This window comes from Cydia splendana, chromosome 10 (genome assembly GCF_910591565.1).
Source record: "Cydia splendana chromosome 10, ilCydSple1.2, whole genome shotgun sequence".
NCBI lineage: Eukaryota > Metazoa > Arthropoda > Insecta > Lepidoptera > Tortricidae > Cydia > Cydia splendana.
The window spans coordinates 2,073,053-2,089,276 of NC_085969.1; the positions used below are offsets into that span (position 1 = coordinate 2,073,053).

At 48.1% G+C, this 16,224-nt stretch overlaps 1 protein-coding gene across 1 annotated transcript; it reads left to right on the forward strand.

Annotated features, from left to right (window-relative positions):
- Nucleotides 1-232: 232 nt before the first annotated feature.
- Nucleotides 233-16,206, forward strand: LOC134794153 (PHD and RING finger domain-containing protein 1). The gene is made up of 14 exons (XM_063765863.1): nt 233-650; nt 726-1,166; nt 1,249-1,344; nt 1,677-1,855; nt 2,604-2,823; nt 3,908-4,183; nt 5,608-5,787; nt 7,308-7,420; nt 7,828-8,028; nt 9,721-12,895; nt 13,971-14,391; nt 14,823-14,920; nt 15,104-15,232; nt 15,841-16,206. The coding sequence occupies exons 1-14, from the start codon at nt 507-509 to the stop codon at nt 15,943-15,945; spliced, it is 5,778 nt and encodes a 1,925-aa protein (XP_063621933.1). The 5' UTR covers nt 233-506; the 3' UTR covers nt 15,946-16,206.
- The last annotated feature ends 18 nt before the right edge of the window (nt 16,207-16,224 follow it).

A 16,224-nucleotide genomic window follows, 5' to 3' on the forward strand; every position in this document is an offset into this window, starting at 1 on the left:
CCAGCAAAGAATATAAATTCCTCTGCAATATACGTAAAGACTACTCTTTTTCACTAATCATTTAGATAGAAAAACTAGTCACAACCATGAACCATATTATAAAAATAGTGATTTATCGTTTTTATCTCTCTACTGAAATGACGAAGTGATGAAACTGAAATAATTCACATGGTGAAAGTATGTTTGGAATCTCAATAATCTGACGGAAATACTAACATGGCAATTCCGTCTTTAACACAAAATGAAATGAAAATGGCCGACTGAGTATAGAAGCGGCTTGCTGTCAAAATATTAAAAATAAATTATAACGCATTAGAGCAACTTTTATGTAATTAAACGCTTGTAATGCCACTTTTTATCGTATTGACCGGATGAATTCAGTCATCTTCATTTCGAATGCTTCAAAATTGGACTCGCAAAGGTCATTTACACCTTTGCCAACTCGCTTCGTGTCTGCGTTCTGAGGCACCAGCGGACGGTCAGGCAGTGCTCAAGAGACCGCCAGGATGAGCGAGGATGGCAGCGATGGCTCGGCGACACCGCCGAGGCCGCAACGGCGCATCAAGAAAGTGATGGTGCTATCATCCGCCTCAGAGTCCGACAGTGACGAGAGCGATGGCCCGACGCGGACCCGCAAGAGGCGCCTACGGGTGAGCGCTACTCCTGACCTGGACTTTGCTAGTGTGTGGAGACAGTGCAGTGTTGTGACCGTGTGTGTGTTTCAGGTGGTGAGTGAGGATGAGGGTGCTAGCAGCAGCGGGAGCTCTGTAGGCGCGCGTCGGCGCCGCGCGCTGCCTCAACTCCGCGACTCGGACGGCGACAGCGATGGCTCAGTCGGTCCGGCCCCTTCCGCCCCTCCCAAGCCCGCCTCAGGCTTTGCCTCAGACAGCTCTGAGGGCAACTCTGACAAATGCTCCATCTGTCTTATGAGATTTACAGAACAAGAAGTGGGCACACCTGCGAACTGCGAGCACATATTCTGTTTAGACTGCATCACAGAATGGTCCAAGAATGTGAACACTTGTCCAGTGGACCGCATCACTTTTGATTCTATAGTAGTGAGGACATGTGCGGGTGGACGGGTGTTGCGTTCGGACCCTGTTCAGGTAACAGACCGCCGTCCCTCTGTGGAGATGCTTGTCATTGAGGACCCAACCGTTTGTGAAGTGAGTAAACTCGGCCGTGGCAATTTTTAAGTTCTATTTTAGTTCTTGACCAGATAGTATTTCAAGTTTTTGTAATTTTTAGATCTGTGGCAGTATGGAGAATGAAGACTCAATGCTGCTGTGTGATGGTTGTGACCTGGGTTTCCACATGCAGTGTCTCACACCTCCACTACTTGAAGTAAGTTTGATTTTGATAACTAATTTGACAGGTAGAAACTTGCATGTGCCAAAATCAGCCTGTTAAGTAAATTTTGTCTACTAATCCCATTTATCCGAGTCATCCCAGTGTGCACTTGAGACATATGCATGATAGACATGCTCGGCTTAATTAAACTGTAATTACCAGTCAAATGGCATGTATTTAACCAGGAAGCTTAATAACAAGTAAGGTGAATACTAAAACAATATTGTATTGGTGTCTCTATTACCCAAAAATATTTAAGAGGCTCAAATAAGTACATTAGTACCATTCCAATGATACATTTATATACAATATCCCCACAATTTCAGATCCCTATAGACCAATGGCACTGCCCAAGCTGCATCAGCCGTGGTCTGCACAACATTGGAAGCTTGGAAGACATTATATATCTCTCGGAGGTGGATGATCTCTTCACTGGCATTGCTGATATGGAGCTCCCTCAGGGCCCGCGCGCTGTGCCTCTCAGACAGACTAGGGAAGTTAGAAGGTCTATACAGGTTTTTTACTAATTTCAATTCAGTATTTAAGGACAATGCAATTTTCTAAACATTACAAATTATTATTATTATTTAGTTTATGTTTATGCTAAAATCAACACCCAGATCTTCTAGTATTTGGCTGCAATCTAAATGCTTAATTTATTTAATAGTGATTTAAACTTTGATGTAATTTAGAAAAAACTTTACTTATCACTAACAATTTATATATGTTAAGTTATTGGTTATTAAATTATACATTTCTTAAAATAAACTGTTTAAATTTAATTTAATTTCATACAAAGAAGCAGAAATTGTATAAACTAAAGTAGTCTAAGTCTAAGTTTATACAATTGCAACTTAAACTGTAGAGTTTTTGACCATGTTGTATGTAATGAAACTTAAAACGGAAATCAGATTCATTACTGAATTTTTTAATAGTACAACTAGTTCTCTGACATAATGTAAGTCATCACTTTTCTAGGACAGATGTAGTGCATAATTGTTTTCCATCGTATTTTCTTGGAAACGTTAGTATTTGTCATGCTACTTCAGTCACTTTAGTACTTTTTGTACCGAGACTGACCAAAATAGAAAGACACGTTCGTACGTTTCCGTGAAAATACGATGGAAAATAATTAAGCACTTCATCTGTAAGTAGGTACTTAAGTTGAGATATTTACTTGTTAGTTTTACGTTTTACATGTTGATTTTAATTTAAAACTTTACACTAAGCGGATTTACTATGATACTATCTAGGTCTTCAAGAAACCAATCCACGGAGGAGCCGTCCACCTCGTCGGGCCGCCGCGGCGCGCCGACGGACGCGGCCGGCCTCCGCCGCGCGCGCGCCCCGCCGCGGCGGCGCCGCAAGCCCACCCGGAGAAGAACCAAGACTGTCATCATCGAGTATGAGATTGAGGAGAACGGGAAGTTCCCTATTACCAGACGGGTGAAGAGGACTGTTAGGAAACGGAAGGTTCGGAAATTTCCTTGCTTAAATGCTTTGAAATATACTTGTTTTATTTAGCATGAAATTGTAAAGGTCTCTTGAAATAAAAGACGTATATTGGGATAAAAGTTTAGAAAATGTATTAGGTACATTACTTTTAAATACCATATAATTGGTATTCAAAAGTAATCTACCGAATACATTATGAATGATGTTGATGATTGTACCTAATGCAAATGTGGGAAAACACATTTGTTGATTAATGATCAGTAATTTTGTAATGTGGATTTAGATACATACCTAGTACAAGTAGTACGAAGTTTCATTACTAAAGTAAACATATAATTGTTAGTTAACACATTCACTGCCAAGAACACGTATGTGTGTTAATTTAGTTCTGGAAAAGGGGCGCCCAGCACCGAAAGTGTTAATAAATGTTTTCCTATTTTACTTATTTCTGTTTATTTCTACACATGCATATTATATTGTATTTTGTATGTATGTATGTCACTTTATTGCACATAAACAGGTTTACATAAAACAGACAAAACAAAACAAAAATGTTAGGTACAAAGGAGACTTATCCTATTTTATATTCATTCATAATATTACTAATGTATTGACCTTTCTTTTGTCATATTATCATAACTATATCATTATCGATTTCCTATTTCAATTCAAAATTTCCACCCTTGAAATGTCAAAGACCTGCAGGTTCTCATATCATCATCATCATCATTTCAGCCTATATGCGTCCCACTGCTGGGCACAGGCCTCCTCTCATGCGCGAGAGGGCTTGGGCTATAGTCCCCACGCTAGCCCAATGCGGATCGGGGACTTCACATACACCTTTGAATTTCACAGATGTATGCAGTTTTCCTCACGATGTTTTCCTTCACCGAAAAGCTATAAGCGAGGTTCTCATATATTTTGTATGAAATCGCATATTAGTTATTTAGTCTGTGGAACTTAGAAGTAACTGTTCTGCCAAGGACTGTAAGGATTAAATCAAACTCTTGTTTAGATCTGCTAAGTTTCTTTTAATATTGAACGAAATCTTTATATAGGGGGTTAAAGTTACCTAAGCACCCTAACAGATAATTGTTTACAGACCCGCAAGCGGCGGCCGCGCACCGCCGCGCGCCGCGCGCTGGTGCGCCAGTCCGTGCGCGCGCAGCTGGCCGCCCTCGCCGCGCCGGCCCCTACTCCCGGCACCGTCAGCGACCTCCATGTCAGGCGAGCCCGGGCGGGAATACCGACTTTAAATCTCTTCGGCTCCGAGAGGGATCTGGAATATTTCTCGGATGAAGAAGTCGCATCGGAGGGAGCTTCAACAGTAGCGAGGGCTGTGCGACCGAATGCGGCCGTCTTCAGTGCTTATAGACAGGTGAGTATAAAGGGTCACTGACCTCCATGTAGGGAATGCTGCCGGTACTGAGTTTGTATGGCGAGAACCGGGAATTCCCGGTTCCGGTACTGTATTTGTATAGAAAACCAGTACCAGGAGCAAATACAGACTTAATCTGTTTGGGTCTGAGAGGGATTTGGAGTATTTCTCGGATGAAGAAGTAGCGTCGGAGGGTGCGTCACCAGAGGAATCTTACAATGCTAGTCACTGACCTCCATGTCAGACGAACTCGAGCTGATATACCGACGTTGAGTCTATTTGGATCTGAGAGATAATTGGAGTTAGTGATGTACCGACTATTGATTTGGCCGACTAGCCGGCGCTCGGATGGCCGATTAGTCGGCCGACTAGTCGGCTAGTCGGCCATATCATTAGTTTCGTCTAAGTTCGGTTCTGATGCACTTAAAAACAATCGTTTTATCCCTATCGTCGCACTATCCATCTACCTAAAAGCAAAAAAGGTGGTAAAGCTAAAAAATTAAAAAAAAGCCTAAGGCTATATTTCATACGACAACCGTCCAATCGGACATAAGATAGCGACCACACTGTCAATAATTCGAACAAAATTTTCGTAAGCACCCTAAATAGGAATTTGGGTAAAATAGGTGAAAAGCTTAGGTAAATAGTTGCTGTTTATTTATTTTTGCCCTGTTTTTCTGTCACTTATAAAGTGCCGACTAATCGGCCATTTTTGCCGACTAGTCGCCGACTAATCGACGACTACAAATGAGGCCGGATAGTCGGCTTTCCCGACTAGTCGGCGACTAGTCGGTAAGTACATCCCTAATTGGAGTATTTCTCGGATGATGAAGTCACGTCGGAGGGGGCGTCGATAGTGGCAAGAGCGGTACAGCCAAATGCAGCTGTCTTTAATGCTTATAGACATTGTTACAGCGCCGGGGTCACTGACCCGCCCGTCAGAAGAGCTCGGGCTGGGATACCAACCTGAATCTGTTTGGGTTGGAGAGAGATTTGGATTACTTTTTGGACGTTCTCGTCTACAGGTCGCATTTTTCAACCAATTTTTATAAAATTTGGAGATGAGGGTGGATAATTACATAGTTTTGTTTTGTCAACTCAGTTTTTGGAAATCTTATAAAATGGCGGAGCCATGGGGGTTCACGTGGTATACAGCTTACACAGCCACTAGTTTATTTTTGCTGTTTTCAACCAAAAGGGTATCCTTTGGGTATATTTTTTGTTGATTGTTAATAAGGCGCTATTTCCATAAAGCTTAGTTTTAAAGACTACCGACAATGTTGTACCGTTTAGTTGAAAACATCAAATCAAATCATTAAAAAAATTGTAACAGTCCATAATACTTAGGTTCAAAAATATTTGTGTTCTAGATACGGTATGATTTTTGATTAGTTAATAATAATAAACGTCTGTATTGTAAACAGGCTCGTCGTAAGATGGTGTCGGTGCCATCTCCCCCTCACGCCACAGCAGCACCCGACCTACTGTCCGACATATTGGAGCGCCAAACGCTCCTGCACTCTAAGCGTTCTGTAGTGTCCGTGACGGTGGATGGCCAGATCAGCATCAAACTGCGCGGCGAAGGCAGAGTCGATGTTAGCAAGGTAATTATACTGTGTATCTGTCCTTATCGCTCACTATAGTGGTAGTTAAACTACTGTTTATATTGGAGAGCCAAACGCTACTGCACTCTAAGCATTCTGTAGTGTCCGTGACCGTAGATGGCTAGATCAGTATCAAACTGCGCGGCGAAGGCAGAATCGATGTCAGCAAGGTAATTATAATGTGTAATGTGTATCTGTCTTTATCACTCACTATAGAGGTACAAAAACTACTGTCTGTATGTGTATGTGTATATGTGTGGGGGAGACCCAAACGCTGCTGCACTCTAAGCGTTCTGTAGTGTCCGTGACGGTGGATGGACAGATCAGCATCAAACTGCGCGGCGAAGGCAGAGTCGATGTCAGCAAGGTAATTATAATGTGTATCTTTATCACTCACTATAGTGGTACTGTCCGTGTACGTGCCCAAGATATAACAAAAGAAAGACTGGTCCACAAAAGTTTAGATGGTCAAATGATCTAAAAAGAAAGGAGGAGGTAAATGGATGCAAACAGCAAAAGAAAGAAACAAATGGAAAGCTATGGAGGAGGCCTACGTCAAAGGACGAGTTGAAGTTAAAGATATGAAAACGAATTAACATATACTATGTACCAACTAACTTCAATAATAAAGGCTAATTACAAATTACAATAGTGGTACTTAAACTACTGTCCAACCCATGTTTCCATTGTATATCAGGCCTTAACCAACCAACTTGGTTATCAAACAGTTCAGAGAGCAATCACTGACTTTTATCATAACTATCATTTCACAGGAGAGAATGGATTTATGATTTTAGCTTGTCAAATGGTTGGCCGACCAAACTATGAATATGAAATAATTATGGTAATTACGAGTAGTTGGGTCATTGTTGTAAACTGGCCATTTCTATTGACCTTGAATATGTGTGCCTATTATTTGTATACTTTTGTGGGCAATAAATAGTCAATTATTGTTAGTTGAAGTATGTTTTAGACGTAAAGATTTTCAAGACGTTTTAAGATTTGATCCGAACAAACATACAAACATTACAAGTTAAATAAAAGTTTGTAAAAGTAGCCTAAGCTGTATAGTACCTTCTTCTCTTGAAATGGAATTTGGTTAAAAATAAGATAAATTAGAATAGAATAGAAATACATTTATTTATGACAAACAAACACAGATGACAAAAACATGTTGACAAATATACAATGTATAACATTTAGTGAAAAATGCCATAAAAGGGTCACAACTCAGCATGTTGCTGGCAAAGCCAGCGCTGTTCTTCCGTTGTAACCCAGGCTTACGCCGTTCGACGACGAGGCGGTTATGCTATAATTTACTAAACTAATTAAAAACTAGAACTATACCTACAAAAGTCCCTTCAAAAGTTACCTATACCTACAAAAGTTCAAATTACAAAAGTCCCTTGTCATTACATGACATGTTGCGTGCGTGTCCTTAACTTTGGTGTTGATACAATAGCGTCATAGGTAGGCAGAATCTAAAATGTATGATATTGTAAAGAACGGTTTGATGACAGGCCTCCGACCCGCCGGTGCGCTCCGCACCCGCGCACGGGCAGCGCGGCGGCTGGGGCGGCGGCTACAGCGGCAACTACCATCGCGAGCAGAGCGCTAATAACTTTGGTCGGGGGTATGTATTCCACGGGCTCGATTTTAAGTTTTAACTCTTCGACTGTTTATTGTGACGATGTACTATAGACTTTCATGCATTCCAGGAGGGTTTTCAATGGTGCGTTATAAATTATAATTTATAATGAATAGACGTGGGTCACGTCACGTGGCGTTCAAAGGGTTAGCCTCTTTTTGCTCAGGCGTTTAGATCGCAACCCAAAGCGCTCATCTCAATAAGTTTGCAATCGGGTGTTCGCCTGAGACGAAATATGATTAAATTTGTTTCCGGTTACGGTTCAATATAATTATTAGTGTCGGACCACGCTAACCGACTCGGTCAACGAAAGTGCCTCAAATGCCAACGATAATGTGACGTTTACATTGGCACTTCTGTAGAATAAGTTTTGACGGGCCGTCCGTGTACAGGTACGAGTACGGCCCCAACGGCGGCGAGAACAACTATCCAAACCGAGGCAATAACTACGGCGGCGCGCGGCGGGACGAAGAATCATGGGGCGGCTTCCCGCGCCGCGGCCCCGCGCCCCCCTCGCCCGCCCCCGCCACCCCCTCCCCCGCCTGCGCGCGCCCGCGCCGGCCCGAGCCCCGGCAGCAGGCGCCGCCGCACAGGTCAGTAGCACTCTCACTGCCCGCGCCGCGGCCCCGCCCCCGCGCCCGCGCCCTCCCCCGCCTCCCCCGGCTGCGCGCGCCCGCGCCGGCCCGAGCCCCGGCAGCAGGCGCCGCCGCACAGGTCAGTAGCACTCTCACTGCCCGCGCCGCGGCCCCGCCCCCGCGCCCGCGCCCTCCCCCGCCTCCCCCGGCTGCGCGCGCCCGCGCCGGCCCGAGCCCCGGCAGCAGGCGCCGCCGCACAGGTCAGTAGCACTCTCACTGCCCGCGCCGCGGCCCCGCCCCCGCGCCCGCGCCCTCCCCCGCCTCCCCCGGCTGCGCGCGCCCGCGCCGGCCCGAGCCCCGGCAGCAGGCGCCGCCGCACAGGTCAGTAGCACTCTCACTGCCCGCGCCGCGGCCCCGCCCCCGCGCCCGCGCCCTCCCCCGCCTCCCCCGGCTGCGCGCGCCCGCGCCGGCCCGAGCCCCGGCAGCAGGCGCCGCCGCACAGGTCAGTAGCACTCTCACTGCCCGCGCCGCGGCCCCGCCCCCGCGCCCGCGCCCTCCCCCGCCTCCCCCGGCTGCGCGCGCCCGCGCCGGCCCGAGCCCCGGCAGCAGGCGCCGCCGCACAGGTCAGTAGCACTCTCACTGCCCGCGCCGCGGCCCCGCCCCCGCGCCCGCGCCCTCCCCCGCCTCCCCCGGCTGCGCGCGCCCGCGCCGGCCCGAGCCCCGGCAGCAGGCGCCGCCGCACAGGTCAGTAGCACTCTCACTGCCCGCGCCGCGGCCCCGCCCCCGCGCCCGCGCCCTCCCCCGCCTCCCCCGGCTGCGCGCGCCCGCGCCGGCCCGAGCCCCGGCAGCAGGCGCCGCCGCACAGGTCAGTAGCACTCTCACTGCCCGCGCCGCGGCCCCGCCCCCGCGCCCGCGCCCTCCCCCGCCTCCCCCGGCTGCGCGCGCCCGCGCCGGCCCGAGCCCCGGCAGCAGGCGCCGCCGCACAGGTCAGTAGCACTCTCACTGCCCGCGCCGCGGCCCCGCCCCCGCGCCCGCGCCCTCCCCCGCCTCCCCCGGCTGCGCGCGCCCGCGCCGGCCCGAGCCCCGGCAGCAGGCGCCGCCGCACAGGTCAGTAGCACTCTCACTGCCCGCGCCGCGGCCCCGCCCCCGCGCCCGCGCCCTCCCCCGCCTCCCCCGGCTGCGCGCGCCCGCGCCGGCCCGAGCCCCCGGCAGCAGGCGCCGCCGCACAGGTCAGTAGCACTCTCAAGTCCCAAGGACTCCCTGCCACACTTACATGATTCGATAGTTTTTAACCCCTCTGAAAAATTTCCAAAAAGTTGAACATTTCTGGAAAACTTTTAGTGAAAGTTCCGTTTTGAAAATCAAAAGTTTAATTCTTCATAAAAAATATGAGAAGTGTCCCATATTTTCCGTCGTTTATATTTTGAAATTTTGGATTTTTTTTTTCTCTCTTTTGGAACCTTAGGATTTTCAACAAAGTAGAACTTTTCTTTATTAAAATTTTTCGTATTTCACAATTCACTGCATTATTAAGGAATACGTTGTCTACGTAAATATATATTAGATTAAACTCAATTCGTGGGGTACCGTTCAACAATTATTAATCAAATGTTTTTACTAGCAGATGATGCTGCTGTTGTCTCCTGACTGACGACACAGAATTTGTTGACTCACACAAATATACTAATAAATACATATTTCCAATTGTAGATTAGACAACAGACACAGCCTAGGCCCCGCATGGCCGCGGGCGCGGCCTGAAGCCCCCGGGCCCCAGCGGCACTCGTTCGGGGGCTTCGATAACCCCCTCGACATGCGCGTGGCCCCCCACCCCCACCCCGCGCCCGCACAGGACCGCCCCTTCAGACCCCTGCCCGAACCCCCCGTCTTCGCCTTCGACAAATTACCTGAAGAAAAATCAGAGGATGGAAGCGATTCAAGCCTAGTAATCGACACTGAAAAATATGACCCGACCGAACCGACACATGATGACGATGAGGAGGAGGAACCGCCTCAAACATCTGCACCGGTCTTCGGTCCATTACCAGCCCCGCCGGTACCTCCTAAAATCGATTCACCCCCCAAATCCCCAGAAATCACACCCCCGCCTACTCCTATCACTTCAGTCCCACCCCTCCCCCCCGCTCCGGCCCTCCCAGCTGGTTTACTAGATACAGCAGTCAGACAAGTCTTAGAAGAGCACAGAGCGCTTATGGAACCCCCGCAAAATAACTCCGATGACGATTCCGATGGAGATTGCCCTAACTTCTCTATTTATTCCGCCACGAGCGTACATATAGCGAGCGCGGGCTCTCTAGCGCCCCCTACAATGCGTTCTAAACCTGATCTTGATATGACTGATTTAGTGCAAGAGGATGACGAACCTGTTAAAACTCCTGAAGAAGAAGAAGTCAAAACTCCTGAACCGACTCCGACTAAGAAAGACGACTACAAAGAAAAGGTTTCCAAACGCTGCCCTATAACACCCAACACTCGAGACCCGATCAAAATTAAACTAAACACTCCATCGCTTATAAAACGTGTTAGCCTTTATGATGATGAGGATGTTGCTGAAAAAAATGAGGAACCGAGTACAGAGGAGCCAGAAGCCCCGGAACCGACAAGTGATGAAGTTAAAACTTCAGAAGAGCCCCCAGAAGATGACAAAGATAGTGATAAAACGCTGATGGTAACGGATGAGAATAAAGAAGATGATAATGAGGAAAAAGATGACAAAGAGGAAAAAGAAGATGATAAAGAGGACAAAGATGAAGACAATCAGGATATAGAAGAGGAAGAAAACGCCGATGAAGCTAAAATCAGAAGTCCATCGCCAAAAGAAGATAAAACACCAGAAAGGCCAGCGGAAGATCTCGAAGAAGGGGAAAAACAAAATGGAACCGCCACTCCTAGTGAACGTTCACCTTCTGCACATTCCCCGGGTTCCCCACATTCTCCACGATCTGATGACGGAACGGAGAAGGAGTTGGCCGCTATAGCTGACGGTGAAGGTGCTCCAGAAAAAATGACCGAATCCATTAGTGAAACGGAAGATGAACGCTCATACACACCATGTTTAGACGAGAACCAGAGCAAGGATGACTTGAGACTAGAAGGCGAGGCGCTTGGCACAGAAATGATCTCCGAAGACGAAGCTAATGGCGTGTTCAGTGACGCCGCCGGCTCTCCGACCCCGCCCGAGCCGGACGGCAAGAAAAAGAAACGCAAAGAAGGCAAGAAAGATGGAAAAACTAAGAGTAAAGGAAAGAAAGATATAGCGTTTAGAAAGTTGAGCAAAGCGGGCCGCGAGCGCAGCTATAGAGATAAAGACAGACGCCGGCGCTCAGGGTCGGGGTCACCGCGCCGGGCGGCCTCGGAACGACGCAGGCGCGAGAAACGCAAGGATTTAGAGAGATACGATGTTCGATCAGTCGTCACAGAGAAGAGAAAGAAACAGAAAGACCCGTTCGGAAGGGATGTGTCCCCGGCACGATCCGCGTCGCATTCCCCGCAGCCGGAACGCAGGTCCTTATCGCGCGCGCGGCGTTCTATATCGCGCCCGCGTAGGTCGCTGTCGCGGCCGCGCAGATCTTTATCGCGCGTCCGTCGATCGCTGTCACGCGTGAGGCGATCGTTATCCCGGCCGCGCCGGTCGCTGTCGCGCGCTAAACGCTCCATATCCAGGCGGTTAACACCTAGTCCGCGAATTCGTCGGGCGAGTTTACGCTCACTTACCCCGTTATCACCGCGTGGTTCGCCTCCGCGACGCTCTGTATCGCCACGCCGAGTCCGCAAGCGCCGCAAGTCGCCGTCACCGAGGCGAAGGGTGTCTCCTCGTAGACGGGAACCGTCGCCCGTTCGCGCTCGTAAGCGAAGACGCTCCGCCAGCCCTAAGAAGGCCGGTAAAAAGAAGAAGCGCGCCCGTTCGCCACCGGCGCCTGCGCCCCGTCGCCGCGAAGAACTTCGACGTAAATCGCCCAAGCGTAAAAAGAAGAGACGCAGCCGTAGTCGTTCTCCAGAGCTATCCCCCGGCCCGCCGGCCGGCTGGTCGCCACTGTCGGTCGATTCTCGATTGTTATCGCCGCGCACACCCCCGCCGGACGCGTCACCGGCGAAACGTCTCGGTAAACGTAAGCGCAAGGAACCGCGCCGCCGCGAACGCATCAAACACAAGCGCGGTAAAGATCAGCCCGCGCCCAGCAAAGAAGTATTCACATCCGGGGACAATATCCTCGTTAGCGTTAGTTTCGCCGAGCAGCAAAAGACAGCCGGACCTGCGGAAAGACGTAAGCATCGCGAGGCGCGGCGCGAGAAACGCAAGCGTCGACGAACAGCGCCGGTCACCGACGATAACGCTAAACCTGTAGCTATCATAGATTTAGAACGCTCGCCGTTCCGCGAGCTCACTCCCTCCCCTAAAAACGTGATCGTTCTCAGCGATAGCGACCACGGTGAGAAAGAACCAGCAGTTCAAAAAGAGCCGGAGCCTGCTCCGGCGGCGCCCGCGTTCGCTTTAGGCGCCGTTGGGCCTAAGACACCGCCGGAGCCCGCCGCGCAGCCTGCACCCGCCCCTGTTAAGTTCAGTCTCGCGGCGAAGCCCGGTACAGCACCTCGAGCGCCCAACCCACTCAGAGAAGACGAGGAACCGGCGCCAGCTGAAGCTGAAAACGGGCCAAACACACCTCCTGAACCTCCCGATTCTCCGGACGCCTACGATCCGTTCGAGCCGACCCGGTCGGCTTCAGCTTCGCCCGCCCGAGCGGCGTCGCCCGCGGCGGCCGAGGCGTCGCCCGAGCGGCCCAGCATGACTCTGGAGGCGGCGCAGCGGACCAACCTGTCGGCGGACGAGGTCATCGCGAGAAGGCCGCTGTCGCCTATTGAGAAGGTACGTAGTCTATTTATAAATTATACTTTCAGGTATGCCACAATGCTCTGTTATGGCACAGCTTATTTAGATAGGAAATATGTAATACTCGACTTGGCGGGGGCACTACCGTGGCCCCAGATAAGAGACGCTGCTTTTCCTGCTAAAGGGCTTGCTGTATAGCTGTAATTAATGTAGCTCCGAACTTTGTTAAACGATTTTTGATACAGAGCAGAGTTTGTCGAGGTTGGAGGATGCTTTACAGTATTTTCACGCCACTGTTCGGAAATGTGGCAATAGATGGTCTAAAACCAAGCTGGAAAGTAGGCAATAGCTGTAGCACCTGAACCACCACTACTACAATGTTTCATTGTTATCATCATCTGTCATTGGTGACAGTTCGCTACAGCAATGAGTATCATTTAAAACATAAAAATCAATAAAAGGTCTTTTTTGGCGCAACTTTTTCCTTCAAAAATAAAATTAGGTTATTTATAGGACCAATTTCTTCTTTAAAAAAAAAAGAAATATCAAAACCATTCATTCATTCAGTCAGTTCATTCGATTCACGCTTAAGGCGTTTTTTTACTTTTGTAGCTGTTTGTGGTTCTTTAGCAAAAACGCTTCTAAGTTTAGAGTCGGTTTGAAGCAAACAACAGAAAAACGCCTCTTAAAAGTGATAAAAAAAGTAAAAAGGGCGGGATCGGAAAATACTCACTGAATTGGATAGTGTAAATTGTGTTTGACAAAAAAATACAAGAAACACGTATCTACGCTCGCTATAAAAATGAGTTCTTCTAGTGAAGAAAATGATATTCTTACGCTGACGCCTACCGAAATTCAATACTGTCTGCACAGGCAGTGGCTAGTAATTTGCTACCAGAGAAATCGCGGGCTAGTACTTATAGTTATGCAAATGTTTTCTTATTTCCTCGCAGTAGTCGTGAAAAGCACTGTGTAATGCCTCGGCCGGAAACGCTAAAGATGGACTCGTATTATTCGAGGGCCTCCACTAACGTGTCGGCTCTCAAACTCACTCGTACATCTTTTAGCGGTTTTCCGTCCTCTCCTACAATGTACTATTGTTTCATCGCAGGTGATGGCGCTCCTGCAATCAACGCGCGACGAGTCCCCTGAACCAGTCCCGGCGGCCGGCAACCACCTGCCCGCGCCCGCCACGCCCGCGCCCCCCTCCGCCCCCCCGCCCGTGCCCCGCATCCTCCTCCCCGAACCTACCCGCGCTCAACCCAAACTCTTCCTCGCCAAACCTTCCCCCATCAAATCCAACCCGATCAAACCCATGCAAGCTACGAAGATATCCATGCTGCCGTTGCCCAGGCACGAGGGCGGGGACTCCCCCTACTCGCCGGGCTCCAGTGACTTCGGGGACCTGTTCTCGCCGCCGCCGGCGGGCAAGCGAGACGCGTTCGACTCGCTGTTCGGCGCGAAGCCGATTAAACGCAAGGATAAGTCGCACGCTAAGGTGCCGGTCAAGTTTAACAGGAAAAAGGGTAAAGGTGAGTATCGAAATGTTGTTATATTTATTAATTTCTAAATTTAAAATAATTACAAAGAGCCTAAAATAATTAAATCTTATACATTAGTTGAATAAATAAACTAGTTGCAAACTTTTATTGAACCTTTCGTATTTATGGTTGCGTCAAACCTTGGAAGCTCGGTTAGAACCATTTTGACGTTTGAGGTTTAAGACCGAAAGTGGCCATAAGAAAATTGGGTGATAAAACAACGCAGCCTATTTTGTCTTGGATTTGTTAGAAATGTTAGAATTATTATTATCGAAACAATAGTTCTACCAGCTTGTATCAAATATATTGTTTTTCTCAAAAGAAACTTAGTAATGTCAGTATTCTACTCCTAATAAAAAATGCTAAATGCTATTTGTTCAGAAACTAGGACACCATTGTGTAACACAGTAATCTGGTTTCAGGCAACAAGACGCAAGTAGGTGTCAAGATAGACGACGACAACCTGAAGATCCTGGACGAACTGCCCAGCTCGGCTGTCGAGATGCAGGTTAAGAGCAAGGTTGGTACACCATACCCCTTGCATCTAGGAGGCGCCTTCAGCGCCGCTTTCCGGACATAAGTCTGCCGTGCCCTTCGGAAGAATAACATACAAGTGAAATATTTTAAGACAAATCTTATGCATTGATGCACAGCTGTTTATAGAATTTAGTTCATTATAATAATTATTTTGATATTTTTACAGTTCTTGAAGAAACTGAATCGACAAGAACGCGTAGTGGAGGAAGTTAAACTCGTGCTGAAGCCGCACTACACGCGCAAGCGCGTGTCCAAGGAGGAGTACAAGGATATCCTGCGCCGCGCCGTGCCCAAGGTAAATACAACATTGTCTTACAGTAATAAGGTTCAAAGTGTGTGGAGGAGTGCAAATATTGGGCAGCGCTGTGCCCGGGGTAAATACAACCTTATCGTACATCTGATAAGGTTTATTTTACTAAAGCCCCAACACGCGCTTGCCGTGTCCAAGGAGGAGTACAAGGATATCCTGCGCCGCGCCGTTCCCAAGGTAAATACAACCTCGTTGTACATCTGATAAGGTTCATTTTGCTGAAGCCGCACTACACGCGTAATTGTCCAAGGAAATATTTCTCCTTCAGAGGCTATCCTGCTTTGAGCCATGGCAGTAAAGACAAGCTTGCTGTTCAACTATTAATAGTACATTATTGTCGAGGCTCGGAAGTAGCTACTTGCAGACTGAGGATTCGTTTTAAACCGACGATTGGTCTATAAACGTCTCGAGCGCCTACGTCATAGTGAGGTCACTGACAGCTAGGGTCAGTCGATGTCAGACTGCGAACAGAGCCGGTCGTACCGCGTGATGTTTGTGTTGGCGAACCGTTGGAAATACATTTAGTGAGGTAAATACAGTACTTTACATACTGTACAATTATGCAAAGATATAAAATTGTATATTTGTTACAGATCTGCCACAACAAGACGGGTGAGATCAACCCCACGAAGATTCAAGCCCTAGTGGAAGCGTACGTCAAAAAAGCGCGCAAAAAGCACAAGCTCGGCCTCGCGTAACCTCCCCTTAATCATAGTTAAGCTATTTATACTTAAATGAAGTATGAGTGAAGTGATCATGTACTAGATGAATTCCTTATTTAACATAGTTTGCGATAGATATATTTCTTCACCTGTCGGATAATATTAATTGATCGTTAATTTAATAATAAAATATATTTTAGTTGGATGGAGTATTACTATTTGATAGTGCGAGCTCCGTCGGCAGCGCGCGCCATATACATAATGTAAATAATATGTACATATTTAATTGGAGTGAAATGACTATTTTATTTACCG